At 40.4% G+C, this 26224-nt stretch overlaps 4 protein-coding genes across 4 annotated transcripts; 1 reads left to right on the top strand and 3 right to left on the bottom strand.

Annotated features, from left to right (window-relative positions):
• Nucleotides 1-2052: 2052 nt before the first annotated feature.
• On the bottom strand, nucleotides 2053-4553 carry LOC148332757 (multidrug and toxin extrusion protein 1-like). Its single transcript, XM_088303412.1, has 7 exons — nucleotides 4532-4553; nucleotides 4248-4429; nucleotides 3585-3693; nucleotides 3381-3456; nucleotides 2474-2543; nucleotides 2259-2391; nucleotides 2053-2171 (listed from the first exon to the last, which is right to left on the bottom strand). Exons 1-7 carry the CDS (start codon nucleotides 4551-4553, stop codon nucleotides 2053-2055), a joined length of 711 nt encoding a protein of 236 aa, XP_088159538.1.
• A 924-nt stretch (nucleotides 4554-5477) lies between these two features.
• On the bottom strand, nucleotides 5478-13822 carry LOC148332756 (multidrug and toxin extrusion protein 1-like). The gene is made up of 16 exons (XM_088303132.1): nucleotides 13575-13822; nucleotides 12931-13032; nucleotides 12712-12780; nucleotides 12336-12484; nucleotides 11433-11475; nucleotides 11296-11340; nucleotides 11125-11222; nucleotides 10746-10843; nucleotides 10138-10319; nucleotides 9340-9448; nucleotides 8648-8723; nucleotides 8083-8152; nucleotides 7871-8003; nucleotides 7703-7797; nucleotides 7561-7621; nucleotides 5478-6247 (listed from the first exon to the last, which is right to left on the bottom strand). Exons 1-16 carry the CDS (start codon nucleotides 13716-13718, stop codon nucleotides 6021-6023), a joined length of 1701 nt encoding a protein of 566 aa, XP_088159258.1. The 5' UTR covers nucleotides 13719-13822; the 3' UTR covers nucleotides 5478-6020.
• On the top strand, nucleotides 12991-18537 carry LOC148332755 (RIB43A-like with coiled-coils protein 2). The gene is made up of 2 exons (XM_088303133.1): nucleotides 12991-13124; nucleotides 17412-18537. The coding sequence occupies exon 2, from the start codon at nucleotides 17508-17510 to the stop codon at nucleotides 18510-18512; it is 1005 nt and encodes a 334-aa protein (XP_088159259.1). The 5' UTR covers nucleotides 12991-13124; nucleotides 17412-17507; the 3' UTR covers nucleotides 18513-18537.
• Nucleotides 18538-20057: 1520 nt separating this feature from the next.
• On the bottom strand, nucleotides 20058-25913 carry LOC148332754 (coiled-coil domain-containing protein 40-like). Its single transcript, XM_088303410.1, is given in 19 exon segments — nucleotides 20058-20369; nucleotides 20821-20979; nucleotides 21048-21236; nucleotides 21406-21520; nucleotides 21602-21693; nucleotides 21774-21943; nucleotides 22074-22287; nucleotides 22715-22960; nucleotides 23040-23222; nucleotides 23298-23541; nucleotides 23739-23860; nucleotides 24022-24144; nucleotides 24232-24389; nucleotides 24561-24780; nucleotides 24912-24995; nucleotides 25221-25342; nucleotides 25542-25625; nucleotides 25724-25837; nucleotides 25892-25913. Coding segments are annotated over 19 exon segments (2925 nt in total). The 3' UTR covers nucleotides 20058-20105.
• Between the last annotated feature and the right edge of the window lie 311 nt (nucleotides 25914-26224).

The raw sequence follows: 26224 nt of genomic DNA, 5'->3' as shown, positions 1-26224 counted from the left end.
CACAGTCACCGTTTCATAAAAGAACACAGAAAATTCTGTCATCACTTGCGGAATGTCAAAGTGGTCATTTTGATTGGCTGTTCGCATATCTCTCATATATATATATCTATAAATAAATGAAAAAGAAAAAAATTCTGTAGTCAGGTCAATTTTGACTTTATCATTACATACAGTATTTCTCCGTGTATTACACACATTTGTTTTGTGAAAATGATCAATTTATGTTCTACATTCCGAGATTATTCATTTACTGGACAAAATATCCGATCCGATAGTTATATTAAAAATTAAATCTCATTGAGAAAAATATTGATCAAAGGTAGTGATCTCCCACCGTAGAGTCAAAACAGTTCATATTATAGTCCACAATATATTTTTAAATATCTTCATTACAAGTTATCATTATTAGAATATTACTTTTTGACCAAGTATTATATTATATGGAATTTTTTTTTTTTTTTTAGTTTCAGATCTGTCAATTTTTGGGGGTGCTTAGATTTGCTTTTTGGGTGCTTGTACACTCCCATAAATGTGGTAAACAAGTCTATGCGAGAACAATTGTTATTGTGGCCAATTACTTTCATGCGGGAAATGGGAAGACGGACTTGTGATAATTTAAGAGAGGAGTAGGGAACTCCGAACACCTGATGCAAATAATCAGGATCGTTTCAGGCTTCTACAGATATTGTCGACTTGCTGATCGTTGGAATCGGGTGATTGGAGAAGGGAGAGAGCTAAAACAGGCAGGATATGGATCTCCAAGAACCAGAGTTCCCTACTCCTGATTTAAGAACATACAGGAGAATTGTATGCAATGAGAAGATGAATCGGGAAACTAACTGAAGATGTGCGCCAACATAAACTGGCAAATGTGAGTAGAGGAGGCAGAGAAGCAGGAAGGGAGAATAGGACATACAAAATGGAACGGTACACCTTAAGTTATAGGTGTTATTTATTATATATATTTCTAATGGATTTAATATTTAGATAATCAGAATAATTACAAATAGATGAGCATCACAATTTTATAAAGACGTTTTTATTTGCTTTGATTCATACATCAGCTTGTGCTGTTTTTCAATCTTCAATCAATTTACATTAGCTACTGTTACTCAACAAAACTACATTTACGACAAGATGTCTTTTTTTTCAAAATAACTCAAAATACAGTGTTTGATATGAATATGTTCAATAGATTTAAAACAACAAAAAAAGAAAACAAATCAAGTGTCACTTCGACTGTCTGACGACGCCCACCCCCATTTTCAGTCACTCTTCATGCAATCTCATTGGTCCCTTCAAAATGAATCATTAATCATGAGAAAAAGAACAAAGGTGCGAGATTATCAATACGAAATGAACACAATATAATTCACAGTTATTACAATCTACATATTAGAACTACTTTGATATCGGGATTTATGAAATTGAGTCTGATTGTGATAATTAGGAGTACGATACCATTTGGAACTTGGCTTTTGCACCGCGCTCCAGTCATCCAGTGTTCACCTAAAAACGGTCAGTTACAAAGCAAGCCAAGACTCACTTGACGGGTCGGAACAGGACCTGTCTGGCAATGATTCCGGCGGCTAAGATACCAACCATGCCGAGTAAAACCAAGCCACGTCGTAAAAGCAGCACTTTTAGTGTTGGAACATCATCGACGATGGCGTTTGCAGGTTCGTGCTGGTCGGGATTCTGTTGGTTGTCTGCAGCACTCTCAGACCCTGATCCAGGGACAATTAACAGGACCCGGTTGGTGTTTGAGACGAGAAATTAAATTTTAAAAAATGTTGATTCATAATAGATTAACAAAATAATCTCACAGTACAATATCATCATCTACCAATATTGTTATTATATAATATTATATAACCTCTGACAATATAAAGCAGGGCTGTCAAATTTAACTACAAAGTGGGCCGAAAAGTAAAACTTGATCAAAGCCATGGGCCAGCATTGAATTTTTTAAAAATAATACAAATGCATATTTTTATTGAACATTTTTAATATAATATAATTTTTAATATATTTATGAATGCAATACAGTGTTTAGTTTTTAAAGTGACTATTATCATTTTGAGCAGCCTTTGTCCAATCCAGCTTGTACAGATAAATGCTGAAGAAACAAGCCTGCAGTACCACACAGATGGTAAGACCGGTCCAAAGTCCTGTTCAAGAAACAACAGAAGCCAACGGAATCTCACGCGCCACTTTGAGATGATGGCAGCAAATCAAAGTCCAGATTGCCTTCTTACCTACGACGCCCAGAGGCGTTCCAAACAATAAAGACACACCGATGGGAAAGCTGATTACGTAGTGTCCAATCAAGTCGGACAGGGCGCCGACTTTTTGTCTTCCTGCTCCTCGAAAGACACCTCCACTCACACCCTGGGTGATAATTGCAGGACGGATGTTAATATTTAGCAATTTTCTCCCCCGTTAAAATGTCAGACGTGATTATTTTTCTCACCGCGATAGCGGCGGCAAGATGCATGAAGACAAAAACAACCATGACGTCGGCAGTCCTCTTCAAAATGTCCCTGAAAAAAAAAAATGTGATCAAATACAATGTTGATTTTCCAGTCAAAATGCACAAAATGTTTCATGCGCTCAACAACTTCCCACAATGAGAGCTCGAATGTTCTCATAAGAATTGGATGACAAAATATCGTAGCGATGGTGAAGCCGCATACTTTGCAGCATGAGTTGCGCAAAACTTTGTGAATAATTGTAGCGAACCGGTGAAGCTCTTCCTTGTTGCGTCTTTGTTCATTTATTGAACATATAAACAGACAACAGAAAATTAAGTAGGAAATTAAAAGACTGAAAGAAAAGAAGACATAAATGGTCCTCATAACGGTTCCAAAAGGGAGGAGGAAGAAAGAAACAATTATGTGGTCCTTGTTTCAAATAAATACGATAATAAGTCATTTTTTCCTTTAGTAAGTCTCAACAAGAAAAGAAACGGGGAAAACATCAACATATAAACCTAATAACTGCACGTATGCGTCGACATAAATGCAGAAAGTACACAAGGACACGCTCTCGGGACATTTGCTTATTGTTTGACTTTATTCTCGTGATTAATATTTCCTCGCATTAAACGCAATCCAACACATTCCAAAATGATGCCATTTGGGTAATGAACTGATTCAAACTTTCTTTTTGTGTTTTACTTGTGAACCATTTTTTTTGAAGAGTGCAAGTGATTCACTCCTTTTTTTTTTTTTTAGTTTGAAAACAGGAAGAGTATTTATTTGTTGCGTGGGTATGGATGCGGCCGTGAAAGCACGCGCAACCGCGCCAGCCTCAAACCACAGACATCACAAGGACGTTACAATATCAAATACAGGTGTAATAACATTGTAATAACTCACGGGTCTGTGGTGAAAATGTAGCCGATAACATTCCTGGATAACGTGAGGTTCACTCCAACGACACAAGCCACAACAGCTGCAAAAGGACACAATTTGAAACATTTTACGAACATATTTCCGGCAATACAAGCTTTGAGAATTCTCAACATCTCGAACTTCAATTTGTATCCAGCACAGTCGGCCGTCGATGGGAAAGTTTCGTACCTGTGCAGATGATGGAAACTTTGCAAGACAAATTGGCCTTCTCACTGTGTCCTGCACAGAGACCATTCCCGACTTGAACACTCGCCGCTGCAGCCATTCCGTTGGGAAACTGGAAAAGTCAAATGTATACAAGCGCTTGGGAGTCATGCAGAATTTCAGGAAATTCCATCACGTCAATCAGAGTGGCCAACACGACGCTCGTAACATGCGTGCGACTCTTTGGAAGTTCTACTTTGGCTTGCAGCTCTGTCTGTCCATTATTATGATTGTTTTTCTTTTTTTAATATTATTATTTATTTTCTGTGAAACCTGATTTTGTGATCTTGTAAATGGGAGTTGGCATTGTGTTGCACTGATGAATCAGAAAAACTGCCGAGTATGCTTGTTCTCTTGTCATTTCTGCACATCACATGACGTAGCCTCCTCTATTCTCCGAACTTAGTTGTCAGTGACTCAAATCGCGATTCTGATGTCACAGAGTTGCATCACAAATGAACTGAAGCCAAACCTAAAAATGATTCTGGAGAACATTTGAGTCTCCTGTGTAAACAAGAATACAAAAAAAATCATCTATGAAATGATACCGTATGTCCCGACATTGTGAGACGCTGCCGTTGGTCAAGTTGGCCACCACTGACTGAACATAAATTCTACTTGCGTTACCATGAAAGCCACAACAGTCAGCTGATACATCACAGATTGGGCTCCCAGCTCAACTCCACTAATGATGCCGGCAAGGAATACTCCGATTTCAAAAGCCCACCACTCGAGACAAAACATGAGCATGCTCGGCAAGGCCAGCTTGACGAAGGGTCCCCACTCTTGGAGACAATCGCGTGAACAGCCTGCGGGTCAAAAATGAAAAACAAAAACAAATATGCGTCTTAATGAGGCGCAAAGTGTGACTCGAAATCATTTATTTTGAGCCTTGAAAAAATCGTGGCCACCTCCATCGTTGAAATTGACCATCTGTGTATCGAGTTACCGATCATAAACCGTTTAGTTAAAAACTAAACGACTTTAATCTCAGAATTCTGAGATTAAAGTCAGAATGCTGAGATTAAAGTCAGAATCCTTCCAATCTTTTTTTTTTTCTCATTCATGGCCCTAATCCTCTTCCGTAAATACGGATGGCGGGTGGCGAGTGAGGATATTTTGAGACTCTCAGTGGCCTGCTCATTGACTGCATGGGTGCATTCAAGCTAAACGTGTGCGGCTTCAAACAATTAAAAACGTGCTTAATGTAACAACGTCATCATTTCACTTGTGGCTTGGAAGATTGGCATTTACAGCTAAAAAGTCTGTGAAAAGAATAAAAGTAGCTCATGAAACAGCGACTCAGACAGTAATCGAGCTTATTGTGCTTGTAAATTAACTCATTTTAGGATTTACAAACTAAGTATGAAAGAAAAAAACAAATCATCTTCAAATAATATGAATATTTTGACAAATTCTGCTTTTTTTATTATTTTCCAAACAAGATCAAAAAGACTTTGGGGCTTGTTTTCGAGATTTTTGCAAATGCAGCATACACGTGTGTGACACGTGCGCTCCTCGCTCGAATTCACGTGACATCACAGAAAAGTAGCTTTTAGATTTCTTGATAATAATTAGTCAGAAGGAAAGTTAGTTAGTGACACGTAGCCGAACTCGTGGCTTTCAACGTGACACAGGTGCATGCAGAGTGAGAAAACACCAGCACTATTATTTTGTGTTTGAGTACATAATATTTACTTTTAACTTGTTCAAATGTGTCATTTATATATTCATGCGGTTGATTATAGCGTGGAAAAATACACCACAACTAAAAGAAAAGTATTTCCAATCGTCACATTTATGACAGCATCAATACGAATCTGGACTTTATTGAAGAAAAATATCAAGACAACAATATTTTAGTTCTCAAAATACAATGTTTCAAAATATTGTGCACAACAGGTTGTCAAAAATGGAAAATGTCCGTCATATCTGTAATACACGATATAGAAAGCATCAGGAAAAAAAGTAAAGAAAAAGGATTTATTATCAATTACATCTTTGTACCTCCCTCTCATTTGAACAAATTGCGTTTGGAAGCATTCTGCCGTCCTCCCTCACAGAGGTTGGTTGTCTTTTCTTACCCGGTCGGCATTTATGCATACGTTTTTGTTGAAGCCCCGCCCCCCTTGCAGGTTCTCACTTACACCTGTCACCGCATGGCTTATAAGTCACTGTTCTCACAATCATTGGCCCGTTAATACGTCAATCATGAAACATTTGAAAAGCACAAAGGTGATCAATTAACATGACTGAACGGAGCTTCTTGGGAGCGTTCTGATCCTGATGATTTCGTCAAGACATAAAGAGATCACTTAATATTACAAGCAAGCAAAAAGAAACCACTATCGGCTCCTCCAGTGTTCACGTGATGACTCACTTACAAAGCGAGGGAAAGAATCATTTCAGCACTTTGACAAGGAAGTGACTGGCTAAGATTCCAGCCACAAAGATGACAAGCAAGACAAGTAAAACCAAGCCACGGTGTAGAACCAGCTGCTTGACCGTGAGAACATTGCCCACTACGGTGGTCGCAGTTTCATGCTGGTTTGGAATCTGTTGGTTCTCCGCTACGCTCTCACACTTGGATGCAGGGGCAGGAACGGGCGCCCGGTTGCTGTTTGAGTCTATAAATTGAACATTACCATTTTAGTTTTAAAAAAAGAACGAACAGAAAAATATGTATAATTTACTATTTGTTTAACTTAATTCTGTTTTTTTGAGTTGACTACCTTTTTGACTGTCTTTATATATATATATATATATATATATATATATATATATATATATACAGTGAACCCTCGCTACTTCGCGGTTCACCTTTCGCGGGTTCAGTGCTTCGCGGGTCTAAAAAATATTCGGGGGCATTGTAGTTTCGCCGAGCGGCACGACGGGGCGCTGGAGAGGTTAGACGGCCGGCGTGCGCCGAAGAAGAGCGTGGGCGAAGAGGAGAGTGGACGAAGAAGAGCACGTTCCCCCGGGCACGATTTGGGGCGACATTTCGCGCGGTTCGGACCGTACCAGAGCTCCGGCCAGCGTGCGTGGCAGTTAAGCCGAAGAGGAGCACCTTCCGCCCGGGCACGGGCGGTGTCAAGCGGCCCCTAAGTTTAACCGAATGGAAGCTCCGGAGGAGGAGGGCGGGCGTGTGTCACAGTTAAGCCGAAGAGGAGCACCTCTTCCGCCCGGGCACAAGCGGAGCGCGAGGCTGTCAGTTATGAATGAATAAATGAATAAATAAATAAATGAAGAATGCCACCTTTCATTTCACAGGGCACACCGGACGGCGTACCAGCAGGTAAAAGTCGAAGTAATTAAATAAATGCAAAAAGAAGTAATTGAATAAATACAAAAATAATGGCTGGGGAATAAAAAAATAATAAGTTTTAATAATAATTTTTTTTTTTTGTTATAACATGAATTTCACTCTCTCTCTCTCTCTACCCGTATATATATATATGTATATATATATATATATATATTTTTTTTTTTTTTAAGCATTTTTGAAGGTGCGCCGCTACTTTGCACTTTTTTTTTTTTAAGCATTTTTGAAGGTGCGCCGCTACTTCGCGGATTTTCAGTTTTCGCGGGTGGTCTCGGTCCCCATTAACCGCGATAACCGAGGGTTCACTGTATATATATTTTATACATTGATTCATATTTCTGATACTAAATAAATTGTGACAAGAATGCTGTCATTTATGTGTGGAAAGATTTTTTTTTCTTCTCACCACTGAGAATTATTTTAATGGAACGTCATTCAAGCATTTTATTTTGAACCGAAGAATTCAGAAATATCACAAGATTGCTGTGATTGGATTTTTTTTTTAAATTCTTTCTTGTCCACAGAATGTGCAAGAAGTTTTTACATGATGCTAAATTGTGACATTAATATTGCTGGCTTGGTGAGATTCCCAAGGCTCGTTTGTACACGTGGACTTACCTGACTTGCAATCTTCCATCACCAACGTGTCTTCAAAGGTGACCCCGGCTCTAATTTTTGCCTGATGAAAAAAAATGTTGAAAGCCGTGAAAATGGAAATCACTCATGTGACGTGAAATTTTCAGGGAATTCAGTTCCACACCTCTTCAGTAGCCTTTTTCCAATCAAGCTTGAATAAATATATGAGTAAGAAAACCGCCTGCATGAACACACAGATGGTGAGTCCTGTCCAAAGACCTGTTCAAGAAACAACAGCAGCGTTCTTGAATCTCGTTTGACGCATTTTGATGGCACAACATACAAGTCTTACCCACGATGCCCATTTTTGCCGCAAAGGTCAAGGCCACGCCAATGGGAAAGCCAATGAAGTAGTGTCCCACCAGGTTACAGAGAGCGCCGACCTTTTGTTTTCCAACCCCTCGGATGACACCTCCACACACCCCCTGCGGTGATTGTTGCAAAGCTCAGTTCACACGTTTTCCAAAAACGTCAGATGTCATTTGTTTGTTTGTTTTTTCTCACCGCGACAGCATCAGAAAGATGCAAGAAGACGAAAACAATCATGACATCAGAAACCCTTTCCAAAATGTCCCTGAAGGTTATGAAACACAAAAATGATGAGTAAAATCATAGCATGGATGGACCTGGACACCCTTTTGTTATCGTCCCTCCATCTTGCGTCCTTTTAAAGCGCTACCCTCCTTGCATTTCACTCGTCTACCCCCCCCCCCCCCCAAAAATAAAAAAAACAAGCCTTCATGCATGACGAGAGGCTGACAGCAGGCTTCATCATTCATAAACATTATTTAAAGCTCATTTCCTATTCACGTCCACTTACCGTAATTTTCCAGACACCAAAAGCAACAAAATCTTGCCATAAAAACTCTAGACGGATAGCTGCAGGTCTCCACGTAATTGAAAGTGGTATAATATAGAATATATTTATATTATGTGACGCTTTTTACCCCCAAAAGACGCTAAAGCTATCGTTACAGAGCGTACTGGAACACCTCTCAAACTCTGAGTTTGACTCACAAGTCAAAAAAAAAAAAAACTTCCCATAATCCATCGTCATGATATAACTCACAGCTCTGCGGTGAAAATGTAGCCAATTACTCTCCTGGAAATGGTTAAGCTCGCGCCAACAAAACAGGCCACGATGACTGCAAAGGGAAAGAGACACAAACAGTAAGACGCGTTCAAAGTCATCGAAAAGATGAAAACAACTGTTCAAAAGGGGCTTGCAAATTGTGAAGATGCAGAGTGACAATTGCGATTTACATGGACCACATTTCTTCAATACGATCAGAGTTCGGATTGAAATTATGATTGGACGCACAGTTTTCATAGACACGAAAAAATATTGTTCGGAATGCGACGTGTACAAGAAGCATTTTTATTCCGATCAGGCTTTTAATCGGAATAAATGTTTGAATCAGGCTTTTAAATATGTGAATAAACGTAGCTAATGTCGCTGATCAAATGTCTTTGCTCTTCTGATTTCTTCATCAGTCAGACAGTTAGCCAAATTTGAAAATACGTTACTTTTGCTGGTCAAGTCCCAACAGTTACATTATTTTTTTTTGCAATTTGGAGAGACAAAAATCAAGATATGAAGGTCTAGCCATGGTTTGCACCAAAGCAATCAATGCCTCCATTCAAAATTTAATAATAACATTTAATAATCATTTACTGCCATTGACGGCTAAAGACGTCAAAGATCCTTTTTTTTTAATTTTTTTTACTCGGCTGGTAGTGAATGAATTAAAGATCTCTTACATGCAAAGATGATGGAAACTTTGTAAGACAGTTTGGCTTGCTCAATGTTTCCGGCACCAAGAGCATTTCCTACTCGAACGCTTACGGCAGCAGAAATTCCCAGCGGGAACTGCAAAGGTAGAAGGCATAAAAACACTTAGGAGTCATTCAGAAATTCCAGGAAATCAAAACTTTTTAGATCAGGGTGTGGCCAACACACGCTTCATGAGATGCACGCAACTCTTTGACGGCCCCGGTGCGGCTCACAGCTCTTCTGTCAGCCAGTCCATTTGCTTTTTGCCATCTTCTCAAATATTATTTAATTTATGACACACAACTGATAAAAAAAGTCAGTTTTATCGTATTTTACGGACTATAAGCCATTACTTTTTTTCCCCAAATTTTGAACCACGCGGCTAATACAACAACGTGGCAATTCTGTGGATTTTTTCACCACTAGGGGCGCTCTATAGTTCAGAAAATACGCTAAATAAAGTCTTTTTTTTTTTTAAGCGTTGCCGCGGCTTATATGCCGGTGCAAAATATAGTATATACTTTACCGCGAGTGCTTATAACACCACATTTCTGTGCTGCATTTGAAAGATTCAAAACATTATTTCACGACTTTAATCAAGTATTAAAAAAAGAAGAAAGATGACAGCGAACGTGGCAAGCAAATTGAATTGCAGGTAGCTTGGGCATGTGTATTCATTGTGTCCAAAAGCGTTACGGTGGTTTCGCAGGCATCCGTTTTGTTTTGGTTTTATGACGCTGAACAAGTTGGCCACCCCTGATTGGTGTGAATTCTTTTTCAGTTACCATGTAAGCCACAACTGTGAGCTGATATACAACGGACTGGGCTCCCAGCTCGGTTTCACTAATTATACCAGCAATGAATCCTCCCACTTCAAAGAGCCACCACTCCAGACAAAGCATGAGCATGCTCGGGATGGCCAGCTTGACAAACGGTCCCCACTCTTGCAAGCAGTCCAGAGACCAACCTGGGGATCAAACATCTGTCGGTCAGGACAGTTTTTTTTAAAAAACGTCAACACGTAAATCTTACGAGGTTGATTGTTGTGTTCTCATCATCAAGCAAAATTGAGAGTTGCCAAAGTACTCCAATGAACACATCCGGAATGTGATCACTGAATATATGTGCACGTTTTTAAGCCAAATAATACGTAACTTGTCGTGCTTCTTGATAGGCAAATAATGAAACTGAGAGTCGTGACCTCTCACCTGTCACATTGTTTAGTTAGAGAATGTAACCCATTTTGTTGAAACATTACACGTTTGGACTTTCACCACAAAGGTAGCGCAACTTCAAATGAAAGCGTGCAAGTGAAGAAGGAAAAGGAATCGTAAAGAAAGACTCATCATTCCTTCCTCGTCAGGTTTAGGGTGAGCGGGAGAGAGAAACTGACCTCCCCATGTGGCCTTGTGCAAACCCCTCCCGGTAATATAAACAAATAAGACCACCGCCAACACGTACTGGGAGATCGAATTCGCCGCAGCCGAGCCACTTGAACAAAGACAAAGACGACATGATTTTCAACAAAGCAAAAAGCTCCAGGAAATGCGTTTCAGGTGGCCAAAGAACTAGAAACTTCTTTTATTGACCTGGATTTTCTGAATAAACGATAAATGAAATATTAGCAACAAAGGAAATCGGTTCAATTGTGTCATCCTTAGAATCAAAATGTATCGAGTACAGCAACGACAAAAAAAAAAAAAAAAGCGAAATAATTAAATAAATAATTAAATAAATCAACCTAAAAAAAATTCTGATTCCGGAAAACTTACGCAACTCCCAAATGCAGACGATGAAGGAAGACATAATTGATAACTGCATTTAAAACGTTTCCAACGGCACCCGTTATGACCTGAGGCCAAATAATTCCCTGCAAAAAAAAATAAATATTATATGTATATTATGAACGTTCATATCAATGTTATTGTGTTTGTACCCGGAACCTGATTTTGAAGATATCTCCCTTGCAGCTGGTACATAAATGCCGCCTGAGGGAGGAAATCACAAATTGACGTGATAGACGCACACGGTGTATTTTAAGTCTCGTAGCTCATGCACACCGAAGCAAACGTGATCTCACCGGAAGAGCAGGCATGACGATCTTCACATAAAGTTGTGACAGGCTGTGGAACACGCAAATATAAATTTGCATTAAATAATATACTTGAACATATTATTATCCTGTACATTACAGAATACGATATACCGTATTTTCCGGACTATAAGATGCTACTTTTTCCTCAATTTTGAACCAAGCGGCTAATACAACAGTGCGGCTTTTCTGTGGGGTTTTCTTTCACCACTAGGGGGCGCTCTATAGTTCAGAAAATACGCAAAAAAAATCTAAAAAAATTTTTTTTCTCTCGGGTCGGTTTTGTTTTAATAAATAAAGTTGTTGCCGTGTTAAAAGGCACTCTTTTAACAATCTGTTGAGGTACCTTTATGTGCATTCACAGTATTAAAATAATTTTGTACATGCAGTAAACGACTTGATTTTTTTCAACATAGAAAACTGCGGCTTATAGCCTGGTGCGGCCTGTATATATATATATTTTTTTTTTTTTTAGCGTTGCTGTGGCTTATATTCGGGCGTGCCTTATAATCCTGATAATACAGTAGTTTAACCTGGAAAAATATTTTGCTCATTTTATTAATTTGCATTTCTGGAAAATATTAGATAATTTCCAAATGGTGGTTTTATGGATGATACTTCCACAAGTACTATGACAATAACAACAAACCAAAAACTACTACTACTACTAATAATAATAATTATCCATGGGTTATCCAGGCCGCTTCTCCTCAAGAGGGTCGCGGGCAAGCTGGAGCCTATCCCAGCTGTCTTCAGGCAGTAGGCGGGGTACGCCCTTGGCTGGTTGCCAACCAATTGCAGTTTTATTTGTATTGTTATTACCCTTCGTAATTAGTATGATTGATTATTATTGTAATATAACCAAAGATCGAGAACAGCGACTTTGAATACCTGGCAACCTCGAGGCTCTGTTTGGCTACGATTAGAAGAGGTTCGGTGTTTATGAGAACAGCCCAGCAGGGGAAACAAGCCAGCAGAAGAATCAGAACCCCCCTCTGAAGGATCACTCCGACACGCTTCAGGTTTCCGCTCCCATAGGTCTACACAAAGGCAGAATCAAATAAGCAGTGTTAGGAAACACCAAAATCACACCAGTAATTACAGTTTGGAGAGATGAAATGTAAACTAACGTGATACAAAAGATTATTGTTCAACTGTTTGGAGTTGGACCCCAGATCGTCTGAGGCTGAGAGCCCAGTCCGTGGTTCTGTTTCAATATCAATCCTATCAAATGAGGTAGAAGTGCAGCCTTTGCAGAGGACACTACCTGAGATATGAGGGTGTCACAAGTTAATGATAATCCAGTCCCAATGGAAATACCGGTCACATTAACCACCTGCAAAGAGAAATGGTAGTGGAACACGTAGATTTAGAACAAAATGTTGCCAATTTTCCACCCCTGAGCAGCAAAAAACGACCACAATGTTGGTTTGGTTTTCGTGGACAGAACTTTATCAATCACAGACAATTGAGAAAAAGTACTTACTGCAATTGATAATGAAACAGCTGCGAGTTCAGTTTTTCCCAGATGACCACAGAACACCATGCTGACGACACTGATCATGAAGATCATCATCTGGGAAATGATCTGGAGTAGGAAAACAAAGGACGGAACAATTCACCCACTACATTGATGATTGATTTATATTTCTACTCTCGTTCGACATCCATCTGTGCTCGGTAAGTTAAATATTTCGATTTAAAACATAATCAGTCGATGAATCGATACTAGGAAATAACACAATGGATTCAAGTGTGGCAGACGTTGTATGGATTCGTGGGACTCACCTCAGTGTATGTTGAAGCTTTTTAAGATGCTACCAGACCCCGTAAAGCGTAAATGGATAGATGTATGGAATTTAGTTTCATCATGCAAATCCACCCAATTCCAACCATCTCAGCGGCGTGGCCATTTTACATATTAGTAGTTAAATGTAGTATTGTGACAAAAGGATACTATTGTAAATTGGAATTTTGTATATGGTATTATAGTTGATGTATAGATAGGTATGATGAGCACGCTGCTATACTAGTAACATAAATATATGGGATAGGAATATATACATTTATAATACTCGGCGTCTCGAGAAGAAAACCGGGTGGTGCATTCACGGCATCTGGTCATCTTACCACCGGTCCCGCGAGTTTGAGAAGTTGAATGAGTTCAGTGCGGTAGTTGAGCGGGATGCAACCGCCGATGCGTCTTAAACACGAGTCGCCTGAAGCCGTCTCGTGTGCCTCGGAATATTTCATCGTCTTCTCATCGACTTCCATGCTGATAGAGGGAGCGAGATCTTCTCGAGATTTATTTGAAGCGTCTCATGGCCTTCGGTGTGAATGACTCGCACTCGCGGCGGTCATTGAGAGTGGGAGAAGGGGACAACATTCGTTTATAAATGAAACTTAACTTTGAGTGTGGCTGACATATTCGCTCTTCCCTCCGCCCCCCTGAGAACACCCCCCCCCCATCTGCGCAGGTTAACTGCTTGTAGGTGTTTGACGCACGTGGAGGGTGCGTTCACGGCCTGTCGTACAACTGGCATCGATAGTCTATGCGTCAATGCGTCTGCTATAACAGAATGTAATGTTTATTTAGATAATCTTATACAGTATACGACAAATAGATGACCTTGACTTACTCAATAAGCAGGAGCAGTCACTGAGGAAAATACATATTCTTTCGGTGTAATCAATCGAGCGTGATTGATTGATTTATTGAACATATATCAAACATCATTAGAACTGGAAGTAAACTAAAAAATAAATAAAATCAAATAAATCAATACATATCTTAGTTCAAAACAGTTTATATGTTCAAAGGGAGTCAGAAGAAGTGATTGAATTGAAGAGAAATATTTCAAAGCGGCATAAATATGAAATAAGCCTTTTATTATTCAGTTCATTTACTGCCACATAGTTCACTCTGTGGACATATAACTCCAGTACCATTGTTTGTCTTTTTATACATATAAAGGTTGCCATTAAATATTCCTTCAGGAAGAAAGGGGTGAAATGGACTGCAACAAAGTATTTTGCGTCCAAGGGCTGTTAAGGATCACTGAAGCTTTTCATACAATGACGCTCTAGTGTCTGATTTTTAGTTAATGTAAAACTGTCTGCAAAACGTTGTGCAAACAAAAAAACACAGAAACTACTCTAACAACACAAATGTTGCCTATAAAGTTGAGCCCGGTCAAAATGTGTATCAAGAGAGCATATCGTGAAACAACGTTAGGGGAAAAAAAAGCACCAATACAGCATCTGGACACGTTTACATTTAGCATCTGTCTAGGGTTCATTTAATGTAAGTAGTAACCAAAAGACATCATTGATTGACAATAATTGTAAACTGACTTGTAACCAAATCCAAAAGGAGAAGGGAGATCCTTATTGTTGTCCTGATGCTTAGAAAGTTCTCGGCGCTTAGAGAATGTAGTGTGAAGTTGACCGAATGGAAACGAATAAACCAGCTCTTTGATTTGTCCTAAAATACTCTACATCAATTATACATAAATAAGCATATGTAAAAGTGAAGAAAAGTTGTTGGAAGAGGCAGCAGCCAGTGGCGGGGAGTCAGGGCCAGCAAGGCCTTTTCTGCTAATCTTTTGGCTACTCTGCTTCCAGTACTGTATATGGATGTTTGTTTTTATTTCTGTTCCGATCAGATTTCAACCTTCGTGTTGTCATTTTAATATACAATCTGCCCTGGAACTTCACAATTAGTAGCGCTGGCCAATTCGCAATGGGTCAGATTTCAAGACAGCCCTGTGATTGGTTGGTTAGTCAAGTCAAGTCAAGTCAATTTTATTTGTATAGCCCTTAATCACAGACAGTCTCAAAGGGCTTTACATAGCCACAATCGACATCCCCGATCTTAACCCCCAGGAGGGCAAGGAAAAACTCACAAAACCTCATTAGGGTTAGAGCAAACATGTTAGCAGCAATCTGCTCACGTTATTTCATTCATCATTTTGTGTATCTAAATTGGAATTTGAAATATAAATGTAGTAGTAGTAGTAACTGTGAGAAAAGTACAATCACAAAATAAAAATGAAAGTGCTGGACAAAATCCTGAGTAGGCATAACATTTATTCTGCATCCTTGGATAATATGAAAGGGCAATAAATTTTTTTTTTTTATTTATTTACATCACTTTTCAGTGTAGTCTTTGTCATCAGTTAGTGGCAATGTCTTCCTGCAATGATTTATTCAGGATGCACAAACTGTCGAGTTCTTTTCATTCTATTCAATTATGTTAATACATTTTTCTAAATGATTAAATAATTATGTGAATACATTTTTATCTAAAGTACAATGGTTTGGAGCTGTTTTTCTTCATTAAAATTTACATTAGAATTCACATTTTGTTTTTTTTGGGTGTTTTTTTGGGGGGGGATTTGTTTGTGCAGTCGTGTATTATGTAATATATACGTATTATGTACATGTAGCAGACTGAAGATGGACGCTCGGCTACATACATACATATATATACATACATATATATATGGATATATATATACATACACATATATATACATATACATATATATATATATATATAGCACACTTCAGATGACGTGAGGAATAAAAAAAACAAACAAACAATGTTGTTATTTCTATGATGTAATCCTTTGTGCTTACTTGTGATGATGTATTACTTTGACAACTTTATGATGACATAACTTGTAATAGTATGCGATGGATGAGTTCAGCAGGGTGGTTCGGCGCACGTAAGGCTTTGTCAAAGGCTGATGTCAAGCCTTTACTCAGCACGGTGATCGAGAATTTCCTTGAGTTTGGAGGTGATGTGATGACTTTTTGTGGTTGATCAAGTAGAATACATTAGTGAGTACAAAAGCAAGGGGTGGAAGGAAGATAGTAATTTGAGGTGGATGAAATATAGTTAGAATAATTATATTAAGGACATTCCAGGATCAAGTGCATGCTTTTTTTTTTTTCTTAACATGATGGGAGACTATGGCAACGGTGTTGCCTAAGGTAAGACAAAAACAGGTGATGGAGTACCAAAGATGGCATTATCGTTATCAACTTCAATGTTTAAAAAATGTTTGTCAGAATGCCGTTTTCAAATCAGTAAGTGAAATCCGGTTCAATATATAATATATATAATATATAATACAGTGGAACCTCGGTTCTCGACCATAATCCGTTCCAGAACCCTGTTCGAAAAGCGAATTGTTCGAACACCGAAACCATTCCTTTGCTGCTTGCACTGACTTTCTTTGGAGGCATGATTAGGGGCTAAAACACTTCGTACACCTATAAAAAACGCGAGAGCAAAACGCAGCACGTCCGCACGCGACAACAGTTGGTCACAAAGAGAGCAAGAGAGCGATCTACACCCGTACGCCGCTCAGCATCCCACCCTCGCGTACGCACTCACGCGTCATACCGGCGTTCGAACTCCGATGTTTGTTCGAACTGCGAAGCAAGAATTTCTCTATTTTTTTGTTCGGACTCCGATTTGTTCGAACTCGGAGTCGTTCGAGAACCGAGGTTCCACTGTATAGTATTCGAATTTTATACACACTGGACTTGACCCGGTTAGGGACGATTACAAGGATGGACAAAAACCCACTTCTGTCCTTGCTTAGTTTGTCTTTAAAAATAAATAAATAAAAACCTTCCCACCCTCCACCCCCAAAACGAGCGTCCGTCCGGGACGAACCTTTCCAGAATGCACATCTCCGCCAATTTCACGTTTAAACCATTTTGAGAAACGGGCCCATGTTCAAATTATTCATTTTTAACTGGCCCATTCTTTTTTCTACAGTTCAGGAATATTACCCGTTCTTTGAATATAAAGTTGCACGCTCAAGGTATTGCGGCACAAAAGTGGCTTCTACTCATATTTGTCAGTGACATGAATACATTAAAAAAAATTTTGAACAATTTGGGGCTCAAGTGTATAAAACATTGGTGTATGTTTTTTCTTTTGTGTTTCAGGACCCGAACTAACAGGAATCTAGTGGACTGCCCGTCAGTGTGTTGCTCAAGCCGTCGAAACAAATTTGAGCCCGGACTGCACATTGGTCCGCCATCATGTGGAATGGCTCTCGCTTTGAGCTGGCAAGTATCGAGAGGCGTCGCAACAATGAGCGAGAAAGAAAAGAGCGAATTTTCGACGACAAACTGAGAACCATCGGCATTGACAAGGTCGGCCTTGAAAAGCAGCTGGATGACAAGAAGAAATGGCGAGACGCGGAAAAACTGGAACAGGACACCTTCGAGGCCCAATTCCTACATGATAGCAAGCAAGCGTACCTTCTCCAAGTCAAAGAAGATAAGGAGAGATATACAAAGGAGAAGACCAATTTTCTGGAGCAGTACGAGCGCGCCATTCAGGAGAAGTTGAACCGGGATGACTCCGAAGAACCCGTCGAGCACATGATGCCTCCCGGAATGGCCGGTGAGGACCCGAACAGCGAAAGCCGAGTGTTCCGGCAGAAAGAGCAACTGAGGGAATGGCTGCTCCAGCAACAGACGGAGCAAGCCGAGGAGAAAGAACGCCAGAGGATGAAAAGGTTGGACGACGACAATTTCAGAGTTCACATCGACAACGTAGCCATGAAACTGGAGAATACCGAGATGGAAAGGAGGAAAGAAAACGCCGTGCAAATGAACGAGTTCAATCAGGCCATGGCCGAAGAGCGGCAACGGTACGAACGGGAACTCAAAGACGACCCCAGAGAGATCCGGCCGACTCAGTTGGGGGTACCGGGTATTTTCCACAGCTACGACAGGAGGCCGCGCCCCGAGAGCTCTCAGCAAATGATCAAGTTCTGGAACCTTCAAGTTGAGGAGAAAATGATGACAAAGTTAGAGGGGATAAAAGAGAAGCAACAATACGCTCGTTGGTGCGCCAACACGGCACGTACGGCGATGATCCTCCAGAGGCAGCAGGAACGGCAGAAGAAGGAGTTGCGGCAAGAGCTGGACCACAACAACACCACCACGGCCGAAGATGACAGACGCACCAGGCCTGACATCAAAAGAGGACGCATCGATGAAAGTTTCTTTGCTAAATTTAACACCTGCAGTCGCTAAAAACATCTCCACAAATTGCAATGAACAAAAGGGAGCAATGTTGGCCATCAATTATTAGATTTGATTAATTTCACACGGATTTAAACCTTCAAAATTGCCGCAAATAAAACTACTCAACAGCTCATTTTCATCACGAATGCTGGCGCAATACAGCTTTTACCGTGCGTTGCAATTTATAAGCATGAAGTTACCGAAATAAAAAAAAATAAAAAATCACCTGAACCTAACCGTTAATTCATAAATATTACAGTGTAAAATATTGCAATATTGTAAATATATTATTTTGAAAAGCTGAAAAAGACGGGTAAATTCTGAATCAGTGTAAAAAAAAAAATCATTTAGAAAAGTTGACTTGCATTTCTATAAATCATCGTTTACTGTGAGCCATAATTGTACCACAAACAAAATACTTTTGACGGCATTTCCAATGCATGCAAATATTCAAACGTTGACGACGACGACAAAGAATGACTGGCACGCAGTCCAGTGTAAAACGAAGAACATCTGATTCCGATGACTGTTTGACTGTACGGCAAAGCTCAGAGGGGGTCTGCGTTGGTGAGAGCTTGGTGCTTCGTAGCCCGCTGGGCTGTCGTAAGAACTAGCACGAGAAGGTTTTCGTAGCCAAAACGGCTGCTTTGGCGCAGACCAAAAAGCAATTTTCTATCTTTATCTTTTCAAATGCTTTGGCAAAGGATTATGTGGAATTTTTTTATGTTGATCAACATGTATGAGAATGTTCTCTGCTGAATTGTCTCAGCCAACATTTTGGCATTACTTCATCGCAAATATCTTTTTAGATCAACCAACGATAATCAATTTTTCTGAAATAAGTCATTGTATGAGAAGATATTCTTTGTCACGTGGATGAGAATTTGTGGCCCCAAAGTCAGGAACGTCGGATGTAGGACTGTATGTTCATATTTATACTTTAGTTTTTGTTTTCTTTGTGCGTTGCAGTGCTGTCTCTTCCTTTCTGTATGACAATGAGATGATTTGTCAACAAATTACCGGATAAAGCAGGAATGTGAATCTTGTCTACTGTCGCAATCGATCTTCCAAACTACATTCTACTATAAGTAGGGATGCACAGAAGTGGTGCGCTGGTGCGCATGAGCACGGCAAATTACAAAACAACTTTATTTATATAGCGCATTTCACAACAGCTGGAGCTGTAATAAAACTTTCCATATGGTGGAATATTGAGAGGGAAATAAGAATAACAATTAAAACACATACAGTAGATACAAGAAAAACAGCAGAACAGCGCGAGGGGGCTTGCCTAACATTCAATGGGAGCTCATTCCACAGGGAAGGACCGGCAACAGAAAAGGCCCGACCCCCCCCCCCCCCCGTGAGGCTGCGCTTAGTCCTCAGCACCTCTTTGCCCAGACGTGCCACAAACTTTAAAGTTAATCCACAAGGTCAGTGAGTCAGGAAAAAAAATGAGCACCAAAACAACGACCTCTAGAGCTCATGTGTGGACCGCTCCACCCCTGACTATAAGGCCGTGGTCCAAATTTTATTTACCCATGGCTGCAACTTTTCAAATGTTACCTGTAGTGTCTCTGTATGTCTTTAGACGTTTGCTTGTCACTCACGTGTTGCTTCCTGTTCCGGGAGACTGCGCGTGCCTGCCGCCAAAGTGAAAAAGAGACGAGAGAGAGCTGCTCTGTGATCGGGGAACTCCTCACACACACGGCGGATAACGGCGCTGACGGCCAGCAAGCGCTCATTTAGGCTTTGTGTGGCAGCTTCCACCGATTGGCAAGATGAGGAAGACGGTCGATACTTTCCGTCAGTCACCTCTTGGAGTTTCTTAGCCTTGCTTTGGAATTCCATCAGGTGAGCTTGGTCCTAGGCCAAGATAGGGGAATAAAATCAAATCACGGGATAGAAATGTGGTCTACATGATGAGAAATTATATTTATAAATAATGATGATCTTGTGTCAAGTTATTCAAAAATGGCCTTTTTTTAGTTTTGTTGAACAGCTTTTTTGTTGTCTGAAGGGCAACGGGACTAATTGTACCTGCTGCCATCTAGTGGAAGACAACTATTATTTTCTAGAAAAAAATAAAGCTTAATAATAATTTCAAATGACACATAAATGGAAATAATTTATTTTATTTATTTATATTTTATTTTATAGAATTTGCAATAACACAAATTGCTAAGATTTCTCGGACTTGGGACCAGCAGAGGCCCGATGCTGAACCCGCACGGTCTAAATGAAAGAGGGCCGCTTGTACTTTGTACCTGACGACACTAACAGAGGAAAATATCATTTATTGTATGCTGCACCCTACCCGGCCTTTGGCATCCTGGATTTTTGCGAGATCCGTCTCAAGGGCACCGCTGGTACCAGAGAGGTCCATCAGCTGCTGCTTTTGATGGGCAACAATGTTGCTCACATTCACCCCGCTCTCCTGCAGTTCTTTGATGTCCTGCTCCAACTCTTTGACCAACTTAAGAACATTCGTTCAGGTTATTAAACAACATAATGTATATCGACAAAAATAAATAAATCAATCACCTTTTGTGTTTCTTTAATTTTGCGCCGCGAGCCATCGTTGATGAGATTAAGCTCGCCTTTCGTAATTTGTTTTTTACTGCTTCGGGCCAGGGCGTCATTGCGCTCGATGATGTTTCCTCTCCTTTCCACGACGACGACACTCTCCCTCACAAGTTGCTCCCGTTGCTTCATCAGCTGGTTGAGCTGCCGCTGTTAAGTACAGGAAAACACGTTTTGTTTACGCAGGAGGGAAAAAAAAAAATCAAAGATAAAAAGAAAGCATTAATAGGTTGACTTCACCATGATGTCATATTTATATTGTGCTAGATTTTAGTAACGATCATCACTCAAACGTTTCCTGGAGAACCAGCACATGTACCTCCATACGGTGAATGTCCTCCTTGGTAATCTGGATGTCTCCTTGACCCTCTTCCACAACTAAACGCGTCTCTTTCATAAGGTGAGTCTTCTTTTCCCACAGCATGATGTGCCGCCTGTCACATGACACAAAACGGATGTTGACGTGCACGGGTGACTAACTTGCTTAGTCAATTCAATTTGAGCAAACGACTGACTCAGCCTCCACCAAATTGCTGAGAAGTTTCTCTTTTTCCGCCTGCGTCTTCTCCAGTTTCAACTCCATCTCTATCGACTCGCGCTCCGACTCCTGAAACGTGACAAAGCGTTAACATTGAGCGACGCCGCGTGAACGAGAACAAGACGGGCGACAAAGAGAAATGGCTATGCCTTGAGTTTGCGAAGGAAGTCCGTCTCCATCTCGGCGTTCTCCTGCTCCAGTGCGTGGCGCAGCTGCGCGTTCTTGCTCACGAGAGTGTTGAGCTTCAGCAAATCTCTTTGAAGCATCTTATTGGTCTTCTCCACCTCATTCTCCTCACGACGCATGACTTCAAGCTGGCCTGGTGCGGGTGAAGTGAGCATCGTAACTCATGAATTACATTTTGCAAATTGCAAATCGGGTCTTATTTGTAAAAATAATATAGAAATAATAATAAAATAAATAAAAATACAAACAAATCTGGAACGTACGCTCCAGAAAAATCTTCTTCTGACAGGTCACAGTGTGCTTTGCCTGAAGCTTGTTATATTCCTTGTTGTGTGCTTGAATCTCCAGGGTCAGTCCGACAAGTGTTCCCTGAAGCTTCAGCCACAGCTGCTGATCAATCTTGATTTTTTCGGATAATTCCTCAATCTGAGTCTTTATCGCCCCAACCTTAATTTGCAGAGGACTGAGGTCTTCATGCTGAGAAAACGGGCACACACACACACATTTCAAATTGTGATATTTGGGGAAAAAAAAGTCATTGACATGTTCGATTCATACAAGCGATATTACCTACTATATGTTGTTTTTTTCTTTTTTTTTTTTTTTTAAACAACAAATTGTATTAGAAAAAGACTTAACACAGATCCATGTTTGTACGGAGAATTTTTTTTTCATCTCAATGTGTTTCAATTGGGTCCATTATACGTAATTTTTGTCAATTTGTGCACTGGACCGGTTCCACAAAGTTGTTTATAAAGACTGGATAGATTTGGTCCATCTTTTGATGAAGTCGCTGATCGGCTCCAAAATCCTGATCAAGTAAAGTTTATTTGAAATAAGAAGTACTGGAAAGTAGTGACATCACACATGTTATGATACAATTATTCTAATCAGGTTTCCTCACCCCAGTGCGGGCTGCGATGAGATCCTTTTTTTTGTTGTAGTTAGCGATCGCGCTCTGTTTCTGTGTGATGAGCGCATCATTGGAAGAACTGGCAGCTTGATTCGATGCGACCACTTTGTTGTATTTTGTGATTTCCTCATCGAGCTTCTTCTGAGATCGGGCCAAGTTTTCCAGTTTCTCATCGATCACGTTACTTTCCAACTTAGCGGCCATGATCTCGCTCTCCAAATGCCACAGCTGATACACCTAATGGGACCCAAATAAGTTTCAACCGGAACATTCAAATGCAGCCATGCCAAACTTTTTTTTTTTTTTTAAAGTTTACCTTCTCTTTCTTGAGTGAGGCTTTCTTATTGGTAAGTCGCTGGTAATACTGAGCAGCCTTGTGGTCCATGAGCTTCTGCAGCATTTGAGTCGTGATCAAGTTCTCCAACTCCAGGTGCTTATCTTTGTTTTTCTCCAGCTTCCGTCTCTGATCGGTCACGTCAGCTTGAAGAGTGTTGTCCTCCTACCAAAAAAAAAAATCATATTCATTCTCTATAAAATCTGACAGTAGCTGCCTCCTGAGAAGCCTTTGGTCAACCTTTGTGAGTTCGGCGAGTGTCCGCTCTGTCTGCTTCAGAGTACGGAGGTAGATGCAGTATTGGGCTAGCAGAGTTTCTTCCTGGGTCTGCTTTTGCGTGATCATCTTTTTGGAGACATCGCAGTCCAGCTGGGCGCAGTTAAGCAGCATGGTTAAAGTCTCACTTTCCTCCTGCAGCTCTGAGATGGATTTCTTAATGCCTTCAATCTCGCTGTCCAGCACAATCACTTGATGCTCAGCCATGCTGCGGAAAACAGAAGTACCGGGAACTGAAACACTCACTGATGCTTTTTGGTTTTTTTTTAAATCCCCCTTTAAAACTCATTTACTGCCATTGATGGCTAAAGACGTGAAAGATTTTTTTTTTTTTTTTTACTCAGCTGATAGTGAATGAGTTAAGGGAATTCTTCGTTAATAAGGATGTCAATGTAGAATTGTCACCGAATAGCTTCCTGCATAGCCCTGAAGTCTTCATCTCGTTTCCTCAAATCCACCAGGTGCCTGTTCCACTGCTGTAAAAGCTGCTTCTGTGACATCGCCAGAGACATCATTTGCATTTCCGCCTGAACAGGAATGTAAACACACATGCACGCCAAAAATGTCAAACAAAGGCCGATCAAAACGGTTTGTGGGACATCAGCACATCCGCAAGACTATCGCTTGTTTTAACGACAATCTGTGGACGTGGTATTTCACAAGTGTAAATCTGTTGTGCTGTTCATACCTCAGAAAGCGCCTCCTTGGTTGCCTCTGTTGTCTCCGCCTGCGCTTTGGTCTGGACCTCATACATATCTTTCTGTTGCGTCACTCTCTCCAAGCCCTTGGTGAGGCGCTCCACATACACGTCCTGATGGCGCAGTCGGAAAAAGTCAATCAGTCAAAACGGATCGTGGATGGAACAGATTTTTGTATATTGCGATTAAATCTCGTTCACCTGTTTGAGTTTCTGCTCTTCGACTTGGGACTTCTTAGCTGCCGTTTTACGTGTGACGTTCTTCATGGCTTTCACGTTCGAATGCAGTTCTTCACCGATTTCTTGCGTGAAGTTGAGGTGGGAGTTCAGTTTGTCTAGCTCTGTTTGTAGGTTGGATACTATTGATAAAAAAAAAAAAAAACACACGTGGTGATTGTCTGGTTGGCACGTTGGCTTCCAAGCCGAGTTTTTTTTTTTTTTTTTTTCCAATCCAATTCAGCGATGAATTGAGGGAGAAAAAAAAATCTTTAGCTGCAGCACTATTAAGTATACGAGATAAATAATGTCACCGTAGGCCCTGGTCTTGTTGCACTGGCTGGTGGTGCTGGACTGGCAAGACTTTACTGTCTCAAGTTGATCTTGGACCTGTCGATATTTTCCTTCAGCCAAGACCTTGGTCTGTTGTTGGCCATCTAATCTTGTCTGCAGTCGTTTGAGTCTCTCCTGTTCCCTGAACAACTGCACGTATATTTCCTCCGTTTGGCTCGCCTCGGCCTTCTCAATTCCCACCTGCACAGGGAACAGAAGGCACGCACACCAAAGTTTATAAATATCTAATGAGTGATGCAGGGAATGTTGACAGTAAGTGCATGTGAACTGCGCAATATCTCCTCCGCATAAAAAGTCAAATCAAATCCAACCTCTTCCCTTAGATCCAGTTTCAGCCGCTCCAGCTCCTTGATGAGTTGATTCTTCAGTGCAGCTTGCTTTTTTGCTACCAGAGGCTGAAAACAAGTCGAAAAATGAAATCTGAATCAGTCTGGTCACATATGCAAGATTTTATGTGAGGTTGGGAAACACTGTGACATTAAAATGCAGAATGTGCAACCACCGTACCTCCCTAAACATCAATTAAACAATTGAATTTTTTTATTATGTAAAGGGACCTTTCAATGAAATCTAAAATGAAATGAATCCACATTTGTGAAACTATCGAAGGAGCTACAAACATGTTCAGCATCAAGAACAATGAGTTCGTCCTCATCCTCCATCAGTGGTTCTTCTTCCTCCATGTCCTCTGATGAGTTTGCAAAGTGGGTTGGTGACCCAACCTGGGACAAATTGTAGTGCTCTGCTGCACAGAAAAAAATATTACACGTTATTGTTTGGTTTTTTTTAATAAAAGACTATAATGAAGAGTGACACAAAAGTCAATTTTGCTCATTAGTAGCCCGTATACCGAGCTCTATTTTAAAGTAGCTCACATTTAAGAACATTGATTTTCTTTGCAAAAAATCTTACAATATATGAGACATTTTATAAAAACAGACCAATCTGTCTGGTTGTAGCAGGTTCTCCATCAGCACTAGTGTTGTCAGCCTGAGACTGTGGGCCCACATCAACAGATTTTGATCCTGGCTGCTGTCAGAACAATGACGATTTAAAGTTCTCGTGATCTGAATGGAATGGTTGAAACTTTCAAACCGTTTTCTTGTCGGTTCCACACATTTACCTGATGAGGGGACATATTTGCTCTAACGTCGTTCACTTCTTGTTCATTGCCAGCAAGCATCTCGGTTTGTTCTTCTTCTCCCTCCTCCCCGACTGCAAATTGCTCTTCGTTTCTCTGCATCGAGAATAATAAAGCAATAAAACCACAACATTAGCTACGTTAACATACCATAGTTCTCTAAACACGGCATCTTATATAACGGCTGGTTCGTACCAGTAACAAGTGCAGTTTTGCTAGCTTGGGGAAGTACGTTCAAAACGACTTCATTTGGTTTTAATTAAAGCGAGAAGTAACAACCTGACGCACAATTCATTCTAATATTGAACAATTTGACTCGTGTATTTAGTATTAATTGATGACTTACCCCCGTAAACTCAGACTTACTAGATTTGCACTTCCACAGCACTGCCACAGAGCACAAACCGTTGCTAGGCAACGCCAAACTTCCGCTGCAAGAAGAGCATGAGGCAAATCGAGAAACAACAAAATGCTGTGCTGTGG

Source organism: Idiotropiscis lumnitzeri, chromosome 8, assembly GCF_059441095.1.
Source record: "Idiotropiscis lumnitzeri isolate Australia: NSW breed Sydney's pygmy pipehorse chromosome 8, RoL_Ilum_1.0, whole genome shotgun sequence".
In the NCBI taxonomy this organism is placed as follows: Eukaryota; Metazoa; Chordata; class Actinopteri; order Syngnathiformes; family Syngnathidae; genus Idiotropiscis; species Idiotropiscis lumnitzeri.
Note: the sequence above shows the minus strand (reverse complement) of the source record. Positions and strands in the feature narration are given on the sequence as shown.